The following is a 16,043-nucleotide window of genomic DNA, read 5'->3' as shown; positions in this document are numbered from 1 at the left end:
ACAACATGGCCGACAGGAGACGGCAGGTGACAGACAGTTTGTGAGTGAGACAGGCACAGTCCTGACATTTTGCAGCAGATAAGTAAGCTATCAGAGGAGAAGGATAAATAGCAAAGTAAAGATTGGTGCGGGCCCCTCGGAGAGGAGCGGGGGCCATAATGGCGGCATGGCGGGCAGATAGCCCCCTGCTCTCATTATACTCTGCCTAATCCAAAAGCATGTTTACTCTGAGAGCGGCAGAGGAGGGCCCTGCTTATCGAAGCCCTGCACAGTCCTGAAGCGTGTGTGTTCAAATGAGCCTATTCCAATGGAAAAGGATCAGAAGAGTCTCCGAGGCAGAGTCTGTGGCCACAATGTCGATTCTTATCGCGCTCAGCCTGGCTCTCGTGGTGAAAGGCGAACAGGCTATCGGCGCTGCCTATTCTCTGCATGTGTGTTTACCAGGGCAGCCGCCCAATGATCATTTAGTAATTACTGCTATTGTTAGCGCTCCACTATCACTGTTTCAAGTCTTTAGAATGTAAACCGCCTTCGATTTACCGCTCCTAAGAGCGCGGCGAGGATTTGAAATCATATACTTTTTCACATTGTAATGATTTTGGATAAAAATCTGTTTTATTCATCAACAATATGGAAACAAGTAAAACACTGAATGTATAAATATTACAGCTCTTTTTACATTTTCAAAAGACGACGTTCTGTGACGTTCTGTGACGTTCTGTGGCGTTCTGTGACGTTCTGTGGCGTTCTGTGACGTTCTGTGGCGTTCTGTGACGTTCTGTGGCGTTCTGTGACGTTCTGTGACGTTCTGTGACATTCTGTGACGTTCTGTGGCGTTCTGTGACGTTCTGTGGCGTTCTGTGACGTTCTGTGATGTTCTGCACGCGCTCAGAGGTGGACGTCGTCTTGGACAGAAGCTCAGACTTGATATTTGTTTACACTGAATCTTTAAACACTGTCCTCTCTTCTTTTCACTCTGGAGGTGTTATCGTGTTTCCATATTCTACATTTTTGCCGTGTCCAGACGCTGCAGCTCTCTGGCGCCTCACGGTGGCGCTCTCACATTACCCCAGTTGTACTTGACCTCTGTCTCCTCGGTCCTTGAACACCAGATGCTACGTCTCCAGGTTCTTTCTGTTAAATCCACACGTTTGTTGCTTCTCCTCCTCTGTCTCGAGCACCTCTGCGTGGCGGCCCACATGGACCGGCCCCTGCGTGCGGCGGCGGCGGGCTAATCCGAGCCTCGCTAAAGTCGCCGTGTGAGAGCACAGATTGTCAGTTGATCATGGCGAGCCCAGAGCCTTATCCCTTATTGGATCGGCCATGGAGGAGGCTTAGGAATTATCTGCGGCCTTGCTTAATGTGGAGAAGGATCTGCGCTGAAAGAGCCGAGGAACGAGGGGAGGTGGGCCGAGGAACGAGGGGAGGTGGGCCCAAAGAACGAGGAGAGGTGGGCCGAGGAACGAGGGGAGGTGGGCCGAGGAACGAGGAGAGGTGGGCCGAAGAACGAGGAGAGGTGGGCCCAAAGAACGAGGGGAGGTGGGCCGAGGAACGAGGGGAGGTGGGCCGAGGAACGAGGAGAGGTGGGCCGAGGAACGAGGGGAGGTGGGCCGAGGAACGAGGAAAGGTGGGCCGAGGAACGAGGGGAGGTGGGCCTGAGGAGAGGTGGGCCCAAAGAACGAGGGGAGGTGGGCCCAAAAAACGAGAAGAGGTGGGCCTGAGGAGAGGTGGGCCTGAGGAACGAGGAGAGGTGGGCCCAAAGAACGAGGGGAGGTGGGCCCAAAAAACGAGGAGAGGTGGGCCTGAGGAGAGATGGGCCTGAGGAGAGGTGGGCCCGAGGAGAGGTGGGCCTGAGGCGAAGTGGGCCCAAGGCAAGGTGGCCCAAGGTGAGGTGGCCCAAGGCGAGGTGGCCCAAGGCAAAGTGGGTTTGGGGCATGAGGCGAGGTGGCCCAAGGTGAAATTGGCCCAAGCTGTGATGGGCCCTGGGTACATGGCGAGGTGGGCACGAAAAGGTGGGCCTTTTAAAATAGTCTTGTAATAATAATCTAAAATAAATTTGCATTTGTCTACAAAATGCTCTGTTCCACCTTGTGATGTCATGAAGTGGTAGTTTTATAGAGATCTGCAATTTCATGGCTGAGATTATCCAAATGATTTTAGTTTAAAAACACAGTGGAGCACTTCCTGTATTACCACATGATGACATCACAAGGTGGAACAGAGTGTTTACAGTTTGAGATTTGAACTTTTACAGGAGAAAACGTCATTACTCACCACAGACACTCGTGTGACGTAAACTTCCTGTGTCTGTGATGTCATCTGCACCACCTCCGTACACGGATCAGCGTCCCCGGGGTCATGTGACCAGTGGGGGGGCCCGAGGGTTAGCTTAAGGGTGCCGTTAGCTTAAAGGTGCTAAAGTTCTTGGGGTCAGCGCCGGGTCACTCTGTCCAGGATACACCGGGGTTTAGGCCAATGCCATTATCCTAAGAATGCACTGGGTGTTATAGCGGAGATTTACCGTGATCTGATTGGTCAAACTCGCAAAGACCTTTCAACTCTGGAGGGTTCAAAGTTCAAACGGGGATGAGATGCTCTTAATCTAGTGCATTGTTTACAATCATCAGCTCTGTGGGTTAGCGTTTAGTAAATCCTCAGTTTCACTCTTCATCGTACAATAACACGATGTAATGGTATTTTTACACGTTTCTTTTTGTTAAACTGACTCCAGCCCGTTTATAAAAATGAAATTACGTCTTTAAACTTATTAATATGTGAAGTTTAACGTGTGGTGTCCTCATAAAAACAGTATAATATCCATAGCGTCATTAGATTTTGTACAGATCGGGAAAGTACAGTTCAACTTTCACGATCTCGTTGTTTCGCGCATTTTCTTCGTGCAATTTTGAACGTGCGTTGTGTTCTGCGTCCTGATTGGCTGTTGGACTGTAGACCGTTGTGTTCTGCGTCCTGATTGGCTAAGGGACTGTAGACCGTTGTGTTCCGCGTCCTGATTGGCTAAGGGACTGTAGACCATTGTGTTCCGCGTCCTGATTGGCTAAGGGACAGTAGACCGTTGTGTTCCGCGTCCTGATTGGCTAAGGGACTGTAGACCGTTGTGTTCCGCGTCCTGATTGGCTAAGGGACTGTAGACCGTTGTGTTCCGCGTCCTGATTGGCTAAGGGACTGTAGACCGTTGTGTTCTGCGTCCTGATTGGCTAAGGGACAGTAGACCGTTGTGTTCTGCGTCCTGATTGGCTAAGGGACGTGCCGTTTCTCCCCAACAAAACCTGCAATGTCGATGAAACGTTCTGCACCCAAAAGATCGAGGAAGACGCTAACCATCGCAGAAAAAGCTGGACAAAAAAAACCAAAACATTACACACGCACTTACACACACACCCCCTCACACACACACTCACACACACACTCACACACCCTCACACACACACTCACACACACGTCGCTCATCTGCTGATTGAAGGTGAGGTATAATTTCATTACTCTGAGGAGGGGTAAGCTGCTCTGTGCTGCACTGATCCCTTCATTTGGTACAGTGCAGCGTGACCTCACACCAGCGCCTCCTCCACCTCCTCCACCGCATCACCTCCACCTGTTAATGCTTTTGGAGTCAGGGATTAAACGGCGCGCGCACATATGCTTCACACTCTTTATTAGTGAGCGCACTCCCACACTCCTCCGTTATCTGCCGCCGGACGACGCTTTTACATTAAAACTGTCGAGGTTTGGGCGGAGGTCGAGGGGCGGAGGTCGAGGGGCGGAGGTCGAGGGGCGGAGCGGGGGGATCGTGGGCCGGCTCATGTCGCAGCTCCATCCCCTGCTGCTCCTCCTCCTGCTCCAGACCCACGGTGACGCAGTGAGGGGCACATCAATGAACCAGAACAAGTATTTTTACGTAAGAACATGCTCCAAAAAGGAAGGAGTAAAACACATGTGTCAAACTCAAGGCCCACGGGCAAAATGTGGCCCCCCCACGCCATTTTATGTGGTCGACAACAAGATAAATTAAAAGGTATGACTGTCCTAAAATGTCAGTTTATCAGGAGAGACGCAGGAGATTACATCTATGGAAATACATGTGCAATATTTGTAACTTGAATAAATAATAAATACAGAAACAGTTAATGAACAAGTTAAAAAAGTAGTTAGATTTATTTATTTGTTTGGATATTTATTTTTTACTTTTGTGACAATGACAAAACATACAAAACATGATAGTAAAAAAGTGAATTATGTCCTTTATGTCTGTTTTGTCCAGTGCTAAATAAACATATGTCCTTAAAGTCGTAGAAAAACTTTTTACATGTATTTTTATATATTTTTTCTATGATTTTGAGTCGATGATTCACACAAAGTGGGTCATTTTTATCCAGCTCCTTGTAATCACTTATGTAGATGCATTTGTTTGGATTTTATTTTAAGTTTTATCCTCATAATCAAGGCTTTAGGCTCCTACATTTTTATTTTTTATATACGTCCAGGTTATGTGGTTAGTATTTCAGGCCTGTAGTACTTTTTCATGATCATAGAGAGAAAAAATACTGCAAAAATACACATTAAGCATCATTGTGTTCATATATAGTTTTGTGTCTTTTCTTAAAACATTTAAAGCTTCTTCAGTTCTGGTCAGATTTCTGCTGGACACTGACTTATGTCTGTCTGAAGGAGGCGCTAATGATACTGAAGCTAACGCACCTGTTTGTTAGCTACATCTATTGAACTAGTGCCGCAGTTACATTTAGCATCAGGCTCTCACATCGATTAGCACACATGCTATTAGCACACATGCTATTAGCACACATGCTATTAGCACACATGCTATTAGCACACATGCTATTAGCACACATGCTATTAGCATACTGGCTATTAGCATACTGGCTATTAGCATACTGTATAAGAGCACTGTAAACCGTCCAGTTACAGAAGTGACTTTTTCTTTTTCTGTTTTAGTCCTGGTTTAGTTCTAGTTTAGTCCTGGTTCAGTCCTGGTTTAGTCCTGGATTAGTCCTGGTTTAGTCCTGGTTTAGTCCCGATTTAGTCCTGGTTTAGTCCTGGTTTAGCCCTGGATTAGCCCTGGATTAGTCCTGGTTTAGTCCTGGTTTAGTCCTGGTTTAGTCCTGCTTTAGTCCTGGTTTAGTCCCGATTTAGTCCTGGTTTAGTCTTGGTTTAGCCCTGGTGTCATCCTTGTTTAGTCCTGGTTTAGTTCTAGTTTAGTCCTGGATTTGTCCGTACACTTTTGATTTTTGACATGTTTTTATTATTTAGTTTTGTGCTTTTCTTCAATGACATTTTGAATCCACGTCATGTTTGCCTTGTCCTCTGTCGCCATGTCCTCCACCTCCATGTCCTCCACCTCCATGTCGTCCACCTCCATGTCGTCCACCTCCATGTCCTCCACCTCCATGTCCTCCGTCTCCTCTGTCTCCGTCTCCTCTGTCTCCGTCTCCGTCTCCGTCTCCTCCGTCTCCGTGTCCCCTGTCGTCCATCGGGCCCTCACAGTCGTGTAAAATGAGGCCTAAGGACACTCTTCCCTCGAGGTCCGGTCGTGTCCACCTTCCGTCCGTCACAGCTGTCCTCTTAAAGTGGCACGAGGAGACAAATATAAACCGTCATGTGGTGAAGTCGAAGCGTCTGACACTCCACTAATTCTCTGGATATATATTTACCATCTGTCAGTGTTTGGGCGCGAGGGTCCGCCGTGTGGCTAATGAGGAAAACGCAGATTTGGACATTTTATCAATAAGAGTTATTAAATCTGCTGCACCAGATAATCTCCTGTGACCGAGTGTGTGTGTGTGTGTGTGTGTGTGTGTGTGTGTGAGAGAGAGAGAGGGGTGTGTGTGTGTGTGTGAGAGGAGGGTGTGTGTCTGTGTAGAGTGTGTGTGTCGAGATCTGTGTGCATGTGTGGAGATGTATGTATGTGTTGAAATGTGTGCAATGTGTGTGTGTGAAGATGTGTGTATGTGTCGAGATCTGTGTGAGTGTGTGTGAGGAGATGTGTGTGTTTGTAGATGTCGGGGTGTGTGTGTCTGAGTGTGTGTCCATGTGTATGTGTAGATGCCTTGATGTCTGCGTGTGTGTCTTGTGTCTGTGTGTGTATGTCTTTTTGTTTGTGTGCAGATGTCAGTGTGTGTAGATATCTGTGTGTATCTGTGTGTGTGCATGTCTTGTTGTTGTGTGTATAGATGTGTGCATGCAGATGTCTTGTTGTATGTGTATGTGTGTGTATGTCTTGTGTGTGTAAAGATGTGTGCATGCAGATGTCTTGTTGTGTGTGTGTATAGTTGTCTTGTTGTGTGTATAGTTGTATACGTGCAGATGTGTGTGTGTATGTGTTGTGTGTGTGTTTAGTTGTACATGTGCAGATGTCTTGTTGTGTGTGTGTGTATGTCTTGTGTGTATAGTTGTGTACATGCAGTTGTGTGTATATGTCTTGTATGTGTGTGTATGTGTCGTGTGTATAGTTGTGTACGTGCAGATGTCTTGTTGTGTGCGTGTATGTGTCGTGTGTATAGTTGTGTACGTGCAGTTGTGTGTATATGTCTTGTATGTGTGTGTATGTGTCGTGTGTATAGTTGTGTACGTGCAGATGTCTTGTTGTGTGCATGTACGTGTCGTGTGTATAGTTGTGTACGTGCAGTTGTGTGTATATGTCTTGTATGTGCATGTACGTGTCGTGTGTATAGTTGTGTATGTGCAGGTGTCTTGTTGTGTGCATGTACATGTTGTGTGTATAGTTGTGTACGTGCAGATGTGTGTGTATGTGTCGTGTGTATAGTTGTGTACGTGCAGATGTCTTGTTGTGTGCATGTACATGTCGTGTGTATAGTTGTGTACGTGCAGCTGTCTTGTTGTGTGCATGTACGTGTCGTGTGTATAGTTGTGTACGTGCAGTTGTGCGTCCTGTGAGGTGAAGAGATCCCGCCTGTAAGCTGCTTATTATATCGACTTCCACCTTTCCTCCCTCCTCCCTCTTTACCTTGTTCATTCACTTTTCCTCGTCTGCGTTCTCCAATTCTATATTTTCATTTCATTTAGCGCAGCCACACACACACACAGCACACACACAACACACACACAACACACACACGAGCGCCGCCAAGCTCGCCCTGTTCAAAGCCAGAAAAATCCCAAGTTTTATTCAAATGACTGTTTACTTCTTCTACTGCCAAGTTGTGTGTTTTTGTCTGGGAGGAGAGACAAAATGGTCCTAAGTGTGTGTGCGTGTTCGTGTGCGTGTCCGTGTGAGTGTGTGCGTGTTCGTGTATGTTACTTACACAGCAGAAAGAGCGGGGCTGAGTGTGGGTGATAAGGCGTCCAGGCCTGCTCGCTGTGATTATCACCCACCGGACCCCCTGTCTCCCTCTCTCTCCTCACACCGTCGCCCGCCGAGGGAACGCCGCTCGGATTTAGGATGGAAAGACAGATGGACAGAACAGAGAGACGAGAAGAAGCCTTGGATCACAGGCGACGAGGAGACGCACAAGAAAAGCAAAAGCAGCACAACACAATGCAATTACGCTACACTCATTGTCTTGATATTTTTCATTTCGGGGCCGTTTGATGCTGAGACGCCGCAGCGAAATGTATTTGATTTGTACTTTTTACATTTTATATACACACAGAAAACATCAAATATATGAAGTAACATATATGGAATTATGTAAATGTGTCCAAATCCTCAAAGTAGTCTCTGTTTGTATCTAAAATGTAGAAAGAAGTTAAAAAAAAAGGAGTAGACAGAGTGACTCCTGACTGTTTGTGTCTGAGATGGAAGTTTAGTCTAATCCGGTTTTCCTTGTGCTTTTTTCCAGGTGTGTGGCCGTCTGAAGAGGTGATGGCTCACTACTGTCTGCACAAACGAGCCTCGTTCAAGTGAGTCCGGTCCCTAAAATGTCTCCGTGAACGTGTTTGACACAGCTCATGTGGAAGAGCAGCCTAAACACGATACAATAATCAGGGAAAACTCATTTTCACAAAGGGCCACATCAACAAAATGGCCGCTCTCAAAGGGCCAGATGTCACTACCTGTAAGATAAAAGTCACTAAATGTCACTAAATTTAATGTCAAATAAATACAAATAGTTTTTAATCTTGTTAATTAACCGTTTCTATATTTATTACTTATTCAAGTTACAAATACTGCAGATGGATTTGCATAGACATGAAAAAAAGACATGGCTGTTCTTCCTCTGCTCTGCTGCTGTTCTTCCTCTCTTCTTCTGCTCTGTTGCTGTTCTTCCTCTCTTCTTCTGCTCTGTTGCTGTTCTTCCTCTGCTCTTCCTCTGCTCTGGTGCAGTTCTTCCTCTGCTCTGGTGCTGTTCTTCCTCTGTTCTTCCTCTTCTTTGGTGCTGCTCTTCCTCTGCTCTTCCTCTGTTCTTCCTCTGCTCTGGTGCTGCTCTTCCTCTGCTCTGGTGCTGTTCTTCTTCTGCTCTTCCTCTGCTCTGGTGCTGCTCTTCTTCCTCTTCTCTCATTCTGCCGCGTGCCCTTCTTCCTCCGGTGCTGCCGTGTGCTGCTCTTTCCCTGCTCCGCGGCGCCACACGGAGGCCTGGCCCGCGGCGTGAGGCTGCTACTGCCCAGGCACCTTTGATTTCCACTCAAGGTGGAACATCACCCTTTGATTTGCTGTTTTAACATTCAAGAGGCGGGAGGCGAGGAGGAGAGGGCTATCGATCAGAGCAGCCAAGTGAAGGTCAGCCGTGGAGGGGGCAGGATGAAACAGGGAGCGGAGCGGTGGAGGGCTGGAGGAGATGAAAGAGGAAGAGGATGGAGAGAGGGGCTGAATGAGCACGGCGGCGGCACGGCTCGGAGTGTGGCTCCCGTTCCCCGCTGATTGAGCCCGCGCCGCCCCGTGTTCAGTATGCGGCTTTCAGGTTGACGTTTGAATTGATATTTGTTAGCCCGCTGCGTTTCCCGTGCGAGTGTGTACGCGCGGCCCCGGCCTCGCGCGCGCCGACGCCGGCTAAAGTAACTCTGACTGTGGTGTGTGTTTTCTGCTCTCTCAGGGGCGCCGTGTGCGAGCTGGGAGGAGGCATGACTTGTCTGGCTGGACTCATGGTAAGTGAGCTTGTACAGGACAAGTGGTGCACTAATGAAACTGACCCCCGCCGATCGATACACAGGCGGCGTGGGCGCACACAATCTCTGCCTATTCACATGAGCTGCCACGGGCTAACGGCCGCTCACTCTGCAAGTCTCCAAAATCCACATTTAACCTGAACCACGCACCCCAGAAAAGGCAGACATCTTTTTAAATATAGTTGTATTTACAGAGCAATTCAAAGCTTTACGGAATAAGAAAGACTTTAAAATCACAATACGGTCGTCCCTCGTTTACATCCTAAAAATAACCCGCAATAGGTAAAATCCACGAAGTATCAGCTTTATTTTTTTTACAATTATTCTATCTACTCATCACCACACACTTTATACACTTTTCTCACACAGGCGTTAACATTCTCCATGGAAATAAGTTTTATTAAAGCCAAAGGAACCACATTTCCACAGAGACAGGCCGAGTAACAGTCAGGTTTGTGGAGATGCGAGGCCACGCACGGTAAAGACACGTGTTTTTCTCTACGTTTTTGTGCAGTAAAAGCGTCTGAAGTGAAGAATATCATTATTTTTTGTCTATTTTTGGCTTAAGAGTTACACGGTGGGGCTTTAAATACAATTAGCTCTGTTAATTTAGCAGATTTAGCGTATGCAGTGGTCCCTGGTTTATCGCGGGGGGTCACGTTCTAAAAATAACCCGCAATAAAGAAATCCGTGCAGTATCAGCTTTATTTTTTACATTATTCTCTCTGTTTTTGTCTGTAAAACCCCTCACCACACACTTTATACACTTTTCTCACACAGGCGTTAACATTTTCTCACATTTCTCTCTCGTTTAAACTCTCTCAAAGTTCAAACCTTCGTAGGCGTCTTTGTCGGTGCAGAACGTTTCATCGACATTGTGGGTTTTGTCGGGGAGAAAACAAATCGCAAACGTACAGCACTTCAGAGTCACACTGAGATCCAACGTTTATGTCAATTTTTTGAGACACGGCACAGAGGAGACTGATGGACAATGGTCTACAGTCCAACAGCCAATCAGGACGCAGGACACAATGCACGATGTAAAAAAAAAAAACGTGAAATTGCAAAACAGCGAGGCCACAAAAGGTGATATAGCGAGGGACAACTGTGCGACAAATCAAAACATAAATAATCATCATAAAATTAACCTTAAAAGAGTCAAACGCACAGATAAACAGAACCGTTTGGAGCTTGGATTTGATTTAAAACCCTCACGCTAACATTGTATTCAAGTCTTTCGTCGTTAGCGTCGCTTCTCTTCTAGCGCAGCTCGTTTTGTCGTGAAAAAAACGGATCCCCGCTCTGTTTTTATATATAGCCGTATCATATAACCGCAGTCATATATAATGCACGGACCTCCCCGTCGCTAGCTCAGTCCTCCAGCTCCGCGGCTAAAAGCTAAAAGTCTCCATCGACGTGCGCGACAATGACACGTACACATAGCTACACTTGGACATAGCGCGCTCTGTCAGCTATAGGGTTTATTAGCGCGGGTCTTAAGGGCCCCTCCACATCTCAGGCGTCAGTGTCCCATCGATCCAGCAGCGTCCAGTCGTGTGTGTGTGTGTGTGTGTGTGTATGGTCCAGTTTATCTCCTGCCAGTCGATACTCCGTGTTGTGACATTGGCTCCAGATGGAATCCTTCCTCCACACCTCTCCTTCACCTCGCGCCGACACCGACACCACCTTTGACACGGCTCGTCTGTTTCTGTTCTGGAAAAGCTCGTTTTAACGTTTGACGCGTTTGACGTAATCCGCAAAAAACGCTCGTGTAAATGTAGAGAATTATAGAACACAAAAGAAGCGAGTTTTAGATCCTAAGGTGACGTCAGTTTGAACACGCCGTCTCAATCAGGGTTTTTATTTAAATTAATGATGTTGTTTAAATTTACACTATCAGTCCAAAAGTTTTTTTCTTTATTTTTGCTATATTCTAAATTTTATAAACACACAGAAGACAACAGATATATGACGTAAGATGTATGGAATTATGTCATAAAGAAACTAATTAAATAACTATAATTTTCATATACACACACACACACACACACACATCTAAATCCTCAAATTCTGCTTTGTAGAAAAATGTATTTAAATAAGAAAAAAAAATGTCTAAAAAATGTATTATTACAAAAATGTATTAGTTTATATATATGATGTCTTCTGTTTGTATATACAAATGTAGAAAACAGTAAAAATAAAGAAAAAACTTCGAATGAATGCAAGAAATCAAATATATGAAGATATATGAAAGTGTAGGGTAAACAAAAAAATGTATAAATAAAATAAATAAAATTCCATATAGCTTATTTGTGTGTTTGATATCTTTGGTATGTTTATAAAATTATTTAAAAAAACTAAATCATTGAACGAGAAGGTGTGTAAACTTTTGACTGGCAGTGTGTTTATTTCACCAAAAGTAAAATCACACGAGCCAAAACAAGAGCCAAACAAGAGCCAAACAAGAGCCGAACAAGAGCCAAACAAGAGCCAAAGAAGAGCCGAACAAGAGCCGAACAAGAGCCGAACAAGAGTCAAACAAGAGCCAAAACAAGAGCCAGACAAGAGCCAGACAAGAGCCAAACAAGAGCCGAACAAGAGCCAAACAAGAGCCGAACAAGAGCCGAACAAGAACCGAACAAGAGCCAAACAAGAGCCAAACAAGAGCCAAACAAGAACCAAAACAAGAGCCAAACAAGAACCAAACAAGAACCAAACAAGAGCCAAACAAGAACCAAACAAGAGCCAAACAAGAACCGAACAAGAGCCGAACAAGAGCCGAACAAGAGCCAAAACAAGAGCCAAACAAGAGCCAGACAAGAGCCAGACAAGAGCCAAACAAGAGCCAAACAAGAACCAAACAAGAGCCAAAACAAGAGCCGGACAAGAGCCGGACAAGAGCCGGACAAGAGCCGGACAAGAGCCGGACAAGAGCCGGACAAGAGCCGGACAATAGCCAAACAAGAGCCAAACAAGAACCAAACAAGAACCAAACAAGAGCCAAACAAGAGCCAAACAAGAGCCAAACAAGAACCAAACAAGAGCCAAACAAGAGGAAAAACAAGAGCCAAACAAGAGCCAAACAAGAGCCAAATGAGCCAAACAAGAGCCAAACAAGAACCAAACAAGAACCAAACAAGAGCCAAAACAAGAGCCAAACAAGAGCCAGACAAGAGCCAGACAAGAGCCAAACAAGAGCCAAACAAGAACCAAACAAGAGCCAAAACAAGAGCCGGACAAGAGCCGGACAAGAGCCGGACAAGAGCCGGACAAGAGCCGGACAAGAGCCGGACAAGAGCCGGACAAGAGCCGGACAAGAGCCAAACAAGAGCCAAACAAGAACCAAACAAGAACCAAACAAGAGCCAAACAAGAGCCAAACAAGAGCCAAACAAGAACCAAACAAGAGCCAAACAAGAGGAAAAACAAGAGCCAAACAAGAGCCAAACAAGAGCAAAACAAGAGCCAAAACAAGAGCCAAAACAAGAGCCAAAACAAGAGCCAAACAAGAGCCAAACTAGAGTGTTCACATCTATCTGTATAAAGAAGCACACTGAGTCTGATGTCGCTCACAGTGTTCAGCTCCAAATGAAGCTTGTGAGTGTCATAGCAACCAAAGAACCAATCCAGAGCGAGGCTGTTGAAGGTCACGCCCCTTCCCGCTCACACCGCTGGTTTAGCAGAGAGCGGACACTTAGCAACACTGTCAATCAAACCTGTTGCTAACGGAACCACCTCAGAGAAAGAAGGACCTGATTTGTCTGTTATTAATGTTCATATCTTGATTTACAGACACAAAAGTGAAATAAAAACCCCAGGATCATGTAGAGGGTTAATACGAACATTTAAGACCAAAATGAGTCTGAAGCAGCAGAGACAGAGAGAGGACAGAAAAACAAACTCAAAATAAAAAAACAAAAACAAACAATAACCAAAAAAACAAACAACAACAAAAAAACAACAACGAAATAACAAAAAAATGAATAAATAAACTCAATTTAACTAAAAAAAAGAAAAAAGAAAATGAAAATAACAAAAAATAACAAAAACATAATAAAATAAACTCTAAAAAAAATCTAAATAACAAAAAATGAATAAATAAACTCAATTTAACTAAAAAAAGAAAATTAAAATAACAAAAACATAATAAAATAAACTCTAAAAAATCTAAATAACAAAAAAATTAATGAATTAACTCAATTTAACCAAACAAAAAGAAAAAAGAAAATGAAAATAACAAAAATAATTTTAAAAATGAATGAATTCACTCAATTTAACTAAAAAAAAGAAAAAAAGAAAATGAAAATTACAAAAAAAATTCAAAATAACAAAAACAAACAAATAAAATAAACTCTAAATAAAAAAAAAAAAAAAAAAAAAAAAAAAAAAAAAACAGGATCATGTAGAGCTGGTTAATACAAACATTTAAGACCAAAATGACGGGTTTGACAGCAGCAGGTCCAGAGTTAACGGAGCTGAAACACATCAATGCTCACTTCCTGCGCAGTTACGTTAAAAACAACAACACGTAAACAGATACACGAACAAAAAAAGGTGTAAACTCTGAGCTAAACCTCAAACATCAGATCATCCCAGTCCGTTCTCCTGATGATGCACAGTAGCTCAGTGCAGCAGGTTCCTCGTCTCGTTCCGGTCGCACGCCCTGATTCGGCCTGGGGGACTCTTCTCTTTTTGACCAGATGGTGGATGTGCTGCGGTGACCGGTGACTGTGGACAGTGGTGACCGTCTGCACACGCTCCCGGGACAAACACCAGACGCTCTGTCCATAACCCCCATCGTTTCACGTAAAGACTTTATACGTCCGTTATCGCCGGAGCGTTTTTAACTCCAAGTCTTCCTTTAGATTTTTGATGTTTTGCCAGAGTCGTGAGCTGATAAACGCATCTGTTCTGCTTTAGTGTGGGGAAAAAGTGAAATATTAAAGTCAAAAACGTTAAAGAGCTCGTGTTGTGATGTTTTCTGATCTGTTTTAATGTCGTTTCCTCGTCACGGACAAACCTGGAGTTGTACAGAGAGAGTCAGTGTCATCTCAGACGAACAGGTTTATTCAAAAAAAGTTAAGACTAGAACCAATAAAAAAAAACGTTGTTGTGTTTGTGTTGGAGGGGTCAGTGTGTGGAAGAACCTCGATGATAAATTAAAAAGCTCCTACACAATAGAAGTATTTAAAAAGAGGTACAGTATAAAACACGACTTTTTTTAACCTCCTGAGACCCGAGCTCTTGCAGGACTTTATTTTATTTGCAAAAAACTATTAAGAGCTTGAACGTTTTTACATTTTGTGTAAAAAAACAAAATGAGAAACAATTGTGCCTCTAGGAACAATGTGTCTCATATGTGCTGACAGGTGCAGGAAGATATATGCCTTTAAATAAAAAAAAAAAATAAAAAAAATTAAATACATTAAAAAAATAATGAAATAAAAATAATAAAAACAAATAAAAATACAAAAAAATAAATAAATAAATAAAATAAAATAAAAATAAAAAAATATTCTAAACTGTTAGAAATATTCCAAATTGAACATGTTCCTGTTGCTGTTCTTCTAAAATTTGCACTGTGGCCCAAAATGTGTTGTCCACAGATGAGGACACCAGGTCTAAGGAGGTTAAAACTACAGGACTCAGGGTTGATTCATGTGAACTGCTGTGGTTTGTAGTTTTTCTTTTGTTACGTATTTAGTCATTTGTTGTAGAACTGATGCTGCTTTTCCTTGAATTCTTGTGCGTTATTATTAAAATGGATGTGGCTTTATAAGGAAGTTCAGCCTAAACCCTTAAGTACGACCTTATACAAGTGAATAATGTTTGATTTGAATGTAATGACTGAATAAATAAATAAAATAAAAAATACATTATTTTTATTTTATTTTATTTTATTTTAATTTATTTGTTTACTTATTTATTTATTTTTATTTTATTTATTTATTTATTTATTTTTTTATTTTATTTATTTATTTTTTTTTTTTTTTTTTTTTTTCGAATGTTTATTGATTTAAAAAAAATAGCACAGTACAAAAAATAACAGGACTTGACAAGAGACAGAAACATCCAAAGGAGACAAAAAAAACAGACAAGAAAATGATAAAACCTGATACAAAGCAAAGAACAAGAAACAGAAATAAAACAATGATCAGATGATTATTATTGAGCAGGTAAAATGAGTTTAGTGATGAAGTTAAAGGTTCAGTCTCTGTTCTGTTTTATTTATTTTTTCCTTTTCCGTTCTTCCACTGTGTTTTTAAACTCCACACACCTTCATTTCTAGAATCATTTGGATCATTTCAACCCTGGAATTGTCAATCCGCTGCTAAACTAAAGGTAAAAAGTTTGACGTGAACTTGAAAACTACCACTTCATGACATCACAAGGTGGAACAGATTGAAACAGATGGACTGAATCATTAAAATGAGCTAAATTCTTTATCAAAATCACTACATTTTATCTCTGGAAAATACTTTTACTGTTTACTCTTTAAGTACATTAAACAGAAAACATAAATACTTTTACTTAAATAGATTTATTCATGTGATACTTTTACTTTTACTCGAGTAATCTTTTACCCCTGTATTTGTACTTTTACTTAAGTAACAAAATGCAGTACTACTTTTTTATTTCTTAAATAAATTTAAAAAAATCCTGATAAATTAAAAAACATTTATTTTATTTTAATTATGAGATTAACTAATTACCCATTTAATAAAGGTAAAAAATAAAGGTAAAAGGAGCTGTACCACTTTATGACATCACCAGGTGGAACGTCGCATTTTGAGCTTTGGAAACGTGACAGACGAATAATAAATGAAACAAAACACAACTCCAGGTCTGTTTTTGAGGAGGAAACAACATTAGAACACGACTTAAAGCTGCAAGAGTCAGTTTTGTGTGATATAAGACGTTTAAATAATCCAAACCTTTTTATTG

The 16,043-nt window shown here is 42.8% G+C and overlaps 1 protein-coding gene across 1 annotated transcript in view; it reads left to right on the top strand.

The window, feature by feature from the left end:
• The window catches only part of camkmt (calmodulin-lysine N-methyltransferase), a 161,061-nt gene that overhangs the window by 100,098 nt on the left and 44,920 nt on the right, over positions 1 to 16,043 (top strand). Inside the window, exons 4-5 of the mRNA XM_033980260.2 lie at positions 7,836 to 7,896; positions 9,027 to 9,078. Of these exons, the coding sequence (XP_033836151.1) occupies positions 7,836 to 7,896; positions 9,027 to 9,078 (113 nt within the window). The remainder of the gene's footprint in view (positions 1 to 7,835; positions 7,897 to 9,026; positions 9,079 to 16,043) is intronic.

Source organism: Periophthalmus magnuspinnatus, chromosome 15, assembly GCF_009829125.3.
Source record: "Periophthalmus magnuspinnatus isolate fPerMag1 chromosome 15, fPerMag1.2.pri, whole genome shotgun sequence".
Taxonomy (NCBI): domain Eukaryota; kingdom Metazoa; phylum Chordata; class Actinopteri; order Gobiiformes; family Gobiidae; genus Periophthalmus; species Periophthalmus magnuspinnatus.
The sequence above is the reverse complement of the archived record's forward strand: the minus strand, read 5'-3'. Positions and strand labels throughout refer to the sequence as shown.